This window comes from Myotis brandtii, unplaced genomic scaffold, assembly GCF_000412655.1.
Source record: "Myotis brandtii unplaced genomic scaffold, ASM41265v1 scaffold225, whole genome shotgun sequence".
Classification (NCBI taxonomy): Eukaryota; Metazoa; Chordata; class Mammalia; order Chiroptera; family Vespertilionidae; genus Myotis; species Myotis brandtii.
Genome location: NW_005358435.1, coordinates 2,326,092 through 2,333,898, shown reverse-complemented (window position 1 = coordinate 2,333,898; position 7,807 = coordinate 2,326,092). Strand labels below are relative to the sequence as shown.

At 54.6% G+C, this 7,807-nt stretch overlaps 1 protein-coding gene across 1 annotated transcript in view; it reads right to left on the bottom strand.

Annotated features, from left to right (window-relative positions):
- Nucleotides 1–1,168: 1,168 nt before the first annotated feature.
- KCNG1 (potassium channel, voltage gated modifier subfamily G, member 1) overlaps nucleotides 1,169–7,807 on the bottom strand; it is an 11,281-nt gene continuing 4,642 nt past the window's right edge. Inside the window, exons 2-3 of the mRNA XM_005866186.2 lie at nucleotides 5,559–6,358; nucleotides 1,169–2,279 (exon numbers count right to left, since the gene is read on the bottom strand). Of these exons, the coding sequence (XP_005866248.1) occupies nucleotides 1,509–2,279; nucleotides 5,559–6,332 (1,545 nt within the window). The 5' untranslated portion in view covers nucleotides 6,333–6,358 and the 3' untranslated portion in view covers nucleotides 1,169–1,508. The remainder of the gene's footprint in view (nucleotides 2,280–5,558; nucleotides 6,359–7,807) is intronic.

Here is a 7,807-nt window from a genome sequence, read left to right as displayed (position 1 = left end):
TACAGTGCGATTGAAACTTCGTGGCCCATGCGCAGAAGTCGGTATTTTGTGGAAGAGCCACACTCAAGGGGCCAAAGAGCCAAATGTGGCTCGCGAGCCTCGGTTTGCCGACCACGGGGCTCGGTTCATGGAAAGAGCAGGACAAAGGCCAGTGTGGCTGGGTGGAGTGAGCTAAATACAGGTGGGAGCTGGAGCTGGGAAGGCGGGCGGGGCCCAGCTCATGCAGGGCATTCGTGTTCATTCCCCACGTGATGGACGGCCCGCAGTGGGTCTAGCGGGGCAGCCAGTGACCAGGTTTGCTTTAGTTTAGAGCATGCTTTGTGCTGCTGGCCCAGGGGAGGGGCTGTGGGCCAGGATGAAGAAGTGACGCTGCCGGACCTGTGAGGGTGAAGACCGGCTGTGTCTGTCTGGCACCGAGGGATGAGGGGCTCTGACCCCTGAGAGCTGAGTTAGCCTGGTGGGATGGCCTGGGGTTCCCTCTACTGAGGGTCACCCGCAGCACGTGAGGTCGGGAGGTGCTCCCGGCGGCAGGTGCTCTGTGGGTCTTTGGGGGAGTCCTTGGGGGGCTTCAGACTATGCGTCTCAGACTGTTCAGGGAACCCCGACATCCCCCCTCCCCCCGCTTCTGAAGCATCAACCCCACTCTCAGCTTAGATTTAGACATAGGTAACTAGTTTAAATTATTTTTCCAAATTTTAAATACATGTGGAATAGAATTAAAAATACAGCCTCTCTTTTTTTTAAAGAAAAAATGAAGCGATTTCACCTTTGTAGTCAGCAATGCTGACAGGCCCCTTGGGGTGCACGCAACTGTGAGGGGTACCTTGGGGTAAAAGTTTGAGGATATGGGCCTAAAGGTGCAAAATAGGAGGAAAAAGGTGGGCGAGGAGGAAAAGGGGAGTCAAAGAGAAACAAGAGAGAGGGAATTCCGTATTTCCCAACCAATTTCCCAAAGCCTTCCTTTCCCTCCAGCCCCACCGGGGCCCTGCCTGGCCGAGGGGCCCGAGGAAACAGGCCTTTTCCTTCTGGTCCCCACACTGGCTGTTCTGCTGGGAGACACTTTCCTTTCTTAAGAGAACCCCGTGGAAGGCGTGCTTCCTCTTCACTGGTTTCCTTTAATTGCATGTGATCCACAGTAAAGACAGACACACAGCTGTGGCCGATTGTATTTTTTCTCCAGGCACACCCATAAAGCAGGTCTTTGCTGGGCGGGCTATTTACATGGTGGAAAGAACACGCCATCTCCTTATCGAGGGACAGGCTGGAGGGCTGGGTCGGGCGGGGACGGTCACGCTGTGTGCTGGGACCAGCTTGGCTGGCTGAGGAGGGCAGGGACCCTTCTGGGATGTTGTGAACATCCTCCCAGGGGCGTGCATGGGGTCAGTCCTAGGCCAGGGCCACGTTCAGAATTGGCATGAACCTTAGAAGGCATCTGCAGTGATGGCGATAGCGTCAAGCCGCAGGCAGGGCTGGGGGTGTCCTGGGGGTGGCGGTGGTGGGCTCTAGGCTCAGTTCTTGTCTCTGGTGTCCGAGGAGGCACTTCCGAACAAGATGTCACTGTCCTGGGACAGGCCGCTCAGCTGCGACTTGGTTTTGATGAGGAACTGGGTCCTCCGGAACATCACCCGCTCCTGCTCCTGCTTGAGCTCCAGGTAAGAGCGGGAGAAGGTATGGAAGATGGAGGTCACTGGGAAGGCCATGAGGAGGATGCCGCTAAGGATGCTGCTGAGGGCCACCACCTGGCCAGGCGTGCTCCTGGGTACCATGTCTCCATAGCCCACAGTTGTCATGGTGATGACCGCCCACCAGTAGCAGGCGGGGATGCTGGTGAACTCCGGGCTGTCGGCCATCTCGTTCTCGATGACGTAGAGGAGGGGGGCGAAGAGGGCGATGGCCACGCAGAGGAAGAGCAGCAGGAGCCCGAACTCCCGGGTGCAGCGGCGGGCGGTGAGCCCCAGCGTCTGCAGCCCCAGGGAGTGGCGGGCCAGGCGCATGACGTACAGGATGCGCAGCGCGCGCAGGACCCGCAGCACCAGCCCTACCTTGTCCAGGTAGCTGTTGCCTGTGCCCGGCTTGCGGCGGCCAGAGGCGGCACCGTCCACCAGCAGGGTGATGTAGTAGGGCAGGATGGCCACCAGGTCGATCAGGGTCAGCGGGCTCCGCAGGAAGGCGAACTTGCTGGGCGCCTGGATGAACCGCAGGAGGAACTCGAGCGAGAACCAGCCCACACACACCGACTCCACGATGAAGACGTTGTGGCACATCTGGGAGCACTGGCCCTGGGGGAGGGGAGAGTCCCGGGAGAGTCAGCGGTCCCACCAGGAGGAGGATGGAGCTTGGCCCTGGGCAGGGCGCTGTGCTACCTGGATGACCCCCCCGCCCCCGCCCGTGTCATATGGCCCTGGGGCCTCTGCCTAGTTATGCGCACCCCCTGGGCGATCGCTAGGGCTTGAGGTGTCATCTCGATGCTGACCATCTCTCTCTCTAGCCCAGACCTTGCCCCTGAACTTCAGAACCCAGATGGGCTGGGCTGCCTTCTTGTTGTCACCTCTCGGGTGTTTGATGGGAGTCACAAACTCCTCATGTCCCAAACCAGCTCCTGATTGTTTTAAACATTTTTTTTTGGTGAAGTATAATTAACATGTAAGTTTAAGGTGTCCATGTGCTGACTGGTGCATCTACACATTGCAACATGGTTACTGCCATAGAGCGGACACCTCTATCATGCCACATAATTATCATTTCTTTTTTGTGGTGAGAACAATTATGATCTAGTTTCTTTGTAGAGCTGTACACTTGAAACCTGTGTCATTTATTAACAAATGTCACCCCAGTAAATTCAATAAAAATTAAAAAGGATCCAGTTTCTTTGGGCTCCTGATTTCACCAGCCCGCCTGTCGTTCCCCTGATTAGCAAACAGCGGTTCCACCTTTCCCATTTTGCTCAGGACAAGAGACTTAGCCTTGTCCTGACACCTCCCATGTCATCCTCAGGAAATCCCGTCGGCTCTTTATTTAAAATGATTCCAGAATCTAACCACTTCTCACCATGTCCACGGCCCCAACCTGGTCTAGCCACCATCCTCTCTCACCTGGACAGGGTGGGCACCCCCTCCCTGGGCTCCCTCGGCCTACAGTCCATTTAGCCAGAGGGACCCTGAGCACAGGAGTCAGATCCTGGCCCTCCTTGATCAGCAGCCCCCATGGCTCAGAGGGACAGTGCAAGTCTCCCAGGACACACGTGGCAGCTGCCACCCCTCGCTTCCTCGCCCTTGCCCACCTCGCTCACCTGCTCCCGCCTCGCGGGTCTCCTCGCTGCCCCTCCACCAGCCCAGGCTCACCCCCCAGCAGGATTCCTCTTCCCCAGACGCCCACATGGCTCTGCCCTCCTGCCTCCAGCTCTTTGCTTCAATATCACCTTCCCAGGGAGGCCTTGGTGACCCCTTGTTTAAAAATCACCCTCTCCCTTTGTCCTATACCCAATTCCCCTTATCCCGCTCCATTTATTCACAGCACTTCCCATCTTTGAATATGCCTTTAAGTTACTTATTTATCATGTTTATTGTCTGTCTCTGCCCCCTCCTCTCTGTCCCAACAGACTGTAACCCCAAGGATGGGGCAGTTTGTTCACTTGCAAAGGCCCGGCGTGCTGCAGGTGAGCAGCTCATATGTGTTACCTGGCTGGACGGAAGAGCACTGGAATGGCGTTCGGACGGGGGGAGGGGGACAACTCAAGGCCAGGCGGGCAAAGGAAATGGGGGAGCTGAGCCATTTGGGGTGGAGGCTGCCAGAGAGCATGGCCATCACGTCCACCCCTTGATCGCTGCCCTGAACCACGAATTCCGGCTTGAGACAGCCTCATTGGAGAAAAGCTGGAAATCTGGAGTTTTCCATGAAATCTCCTGGATTTTAATGTCGTGATAAGTCAGTACAAAGAAAACACTCCATCGGCCTCTCACACACACCTGCGTGCTGCTGCCTCCGGCAGGCGGGCTGCCAGCTGGTCTCTCTGGAATATAACTGGATGGTGGCGACCTCAAGTTCAAAGGGGCCTTTTGGCAGAGAGGAAGGCATGGATGGCTGTAGCCTGGGGCACCCTGTGGTCCCTGGGCACAGCTGGGCTCTGCGAGTCCTGCTCTAATAGCTCTCTCTCTAGAAATACGTTAGAGCAAAGGTTCTCAACCTTGGCTGCACATTAGAATCACCTGGGAATCTTTTTAAAATCCTGATTTCTGGGCCTCATCCTCCGGAAATTCTGTTTCTTTGTTATGGGGTGGGGCCACACTCAAAGGCACAAGGGACTCACACAGAAGGAGGCTGAACTGGGGAGCAGATGTCCCGGGGACTCAGTTCCCACCGAGAGCGGCTGTGTGGGATGGCAGACCAGCAGCCCCACCATACAGAGTTTTAACAGGAGCTGGGAGTTTGAATTTTTAAATGAAAAAATACCTTACTTTTAAATGTTGGGGCCCTAGCTGGTTTGGCTCAGTGGATAGAGCATCGGCCTACGGACTGAAGGGTCCTGGGTTCGATTCCGGTCAAAGGCACATGCCTGGGTTGCGGGCTCGATCCCTAGTGTGGGGCGTGCAGGAGGCAGCCGATCAATGATTCTTTTTCATCACTGATGTTTCCATCTCTCCCTTCCTTTCCCTTCCTCTCCAAAATAAATAAAAATATATATTAAAAATAAATAAATGTTGGGGACCAAGTCAAAATTTGGGGGAGTGCAGCCCATGACCCACCTTTGTGGGCTATCTTAGGACTCAGGCTCCATGTGGAACCCATAGTTCCACATTTAAGAACACGGAATTTGGACTTGGTCAGACCTGGGTCTGGGCAAGCTGCTGGGCCTCAGTGTTCTCATGTGTCACGTGTCTGAGAGCACACCTGTACAGGGTACGGGGTACGGGGATGCTGGAAGAGTCTCTGTCAGATTGGATGCAGGCAGGGCTGCAGCGGCTCCTGGCTCCCCTGCTAAGTGGTAGCCCTGAGAATGGAGCACGCCCTGCGCCAGCTTCTGGAGTAAACCCTCTATAAGCATTCACTTATTTAACAAAGAAACGCTCACTATTTGAAGACACGCGCACACACGCATCCCTACCACAGAAGTTACATTTCTGGGATATTTTTATACAAGGGAACTCGGAAGGTTGAGAAAGGACTTAAGTCGGTGAAATAAATGTTGATGATGTGTCATGTGCTTCAGGCCAAGCACATCATAAATCATGCCATCCACTTATTCACTCATTCATTCATCCAACAGAGAGTGCTGGAGTGCCTTGTGGTGCTGGACACTGCTGTAAGACACTGGGGGCACAGGGCCTAGACCGGGACAGGTATGGAGCCCCTATTTGAATGTGGAGGTGGATGACATACTGTCAGGAGGGAGGGAGGATGGTCCTCAGCCAGCGCAGTCAGGGAAGGCCTCCTGGAGGAGGTGACACTGTGAAAGTTGTGGACTTCTGAGAGGAGGTGGCCTAGCAGACAGCTTTGTCTCCTGTCCTGAGTGACCGTCCCCCATGCAGCAAGTCTCCCCGCACACAGTTGTGGGCTCTTACCTGCTCCTCCTCCTCCCTCAAGCTGGGCAAGGTGCTGATGGAGAGATTGACGGCGGTGATGGTGACAAAGAGCACTGACAGGCAGGCAAACACCTTGCCTGGCAGCCCCGAGTGCGGCCTCTCCACCATGTCACGCAGCCTCCGCATGCAGTGGCCCCGGTGGCCATCACCCTCCGCCAGGCCTTCACTGTCCTGGCTGTCACTGTCCAGCGGGTCCTCCTCATCCTCCCGCTCCACCATCTCGGCAAACTCCTCCATCTTCTGCAGGTAGCGGCGTTTGCAGCAGCCGTCCAGGTGGTCCTCGGCGATGCCCCAGTACAGCAGCTCCTCCTGGAAGGACAGGGCACACATCTCACGCAGCAGCCGCAGCTTGCCCGCCCGCAGGAAGGTCAGGATGGTGCCGAAGGCCCCCGGGTTGCGGTCGAAGAAGAACTCGTTGCAGGTGACATCGTAGTCATCGCACACGTTGAGGATGTCGTCAAAGTTGGTGCAGGCCTTGAGCTGGCCCAGCCGCGTCATCGGGAACTCCTCGAGCGTGGTCCAGGGCAGCGAGTACTTGATGCCACCCACGTTGATGATGATCCGCCTCCGGCGGTCCTCGGGCAGGCCAGCCTGGCGGGGCTCATCCTGAGGCCGCAGCCGCTGGGCCCGGCGGTAGAAGACGCCCTTGAGTGACTGGCTCTGCGGGAAGAAGGCCGGGTGGGAGGAGGCGTCGGAGGTGCAGCTCAGGGCGCTGTAGTCGTAATCAGAATTGTCTCCTGGTAAGAGGGTCATTTTGAGTCTTCACATCCCTCTCCGGCCTGGGGGAAGAAGAGAGGAGAGACCCTCAGTGACTCCCGAGACTCAGCTGACAATGCTGATCCTGCAATTATTTGCTGCTGTGGACTGAATTGTGTCCGCCAAATTCATAGGGAGAAGCCCTAACCCCAATGGGACCATATTCGAGGTGGGGCTTTGGGGTGGTGACTAGGTTTAGATGAGGCCATGAGGGTGGGGCCCTCATGATGGGATTAGTGCCCTTATAAGGAGAGGAAAAGATACCGGAGCCCTGCCCCTCCACTCTGTGAGTGCCCAGTAAGGGGGCATCATCTACAAGCCAGGAAGAGAGTCCTCATCAGAACCCCACCAGGTTGGTGGCCTGATCTCGGACTTCACCTCCTCACCCCGAACTGTGAGCAATAAATGTCTGTTTGAGAGCCACCCAGTTCAGGTATTTGGTTACAGCAGCCCCAGTGCACAAAAACATTCACTTAAGAGTGAAAATAGCAACGGCATCCTTCAGCATCCCTAAGTGTTACAGTTCCTCCACATCCGCCTCATTTATAGAAGTATGCTGAGAGCTGCTGTGTGCCAGGCACTGCTGTAGGCTCTGCTGATTCATAGCCACACACAGAATCAGACAGGGTCCCTGGCCCGCGGAGCAGGCGTCCCTCTGGGCTGCCAGGCAACCTCTGTACTATTATTTACTTAAAACTTCATTGTACATTAGCCCCAAATTTTTTTTGCATTTACTTAGCTTGTAAAGGTAGTTTAGTGTAGACCAGTGGTTCTCAACGAGGGTCAATTTCTCCCCCAGGGGACACATGGCAATATTTGGAGGCATTTTTGATTATCATGTCTGGTGGATGTTACTGGCATAGTAGATAGGGGCCAGAGATGCTTCTAAAATCCCTACAGTGCACAGGCCAGGCCCCACAACAGAGAATTATCTGGTCCCCAAAGCCCATAGTGCTTAGGAGGAAAGGCGCTGGTGTGGTGGTTATGAGCATAGACTTGGAGCCTCATGGCCTGGGCAAGTTACTCAACCTTCATGTGTTCTAATGTCCTCATCTGAGAAATGGGTATAAACATATGACCTACTCCATAGAACTATCAAGACGATTCAATGAAGAGTACTTAATACAGTGCCTGGCACATAGTAGGTATGCAATGATTATTATTACTATTTGTATTTATCTTGGAGGGATATTGCTTTATAAATGGGAAAAGTATATCATTTGCCACCAATAAGAGATAATGTCCAAAGAAATGCAGTTATGATAACAGTGCCACATTCGTTCACGAATCAGCAAACGTCCTCTTGAGGATACAGGCGTGAACAAAGACAGGCATGCTTGCTCCTCCAGGAAGCCTTCTTAGCTTTGCCAGCTAAATCGAGCTCCCTCTGTCCCCCTTCATAGTGCATTTATCTCCACTGCACTTATCACCCATATTTAGAATTATCTGTGTGCAAGCCTGGCTTCTTTATT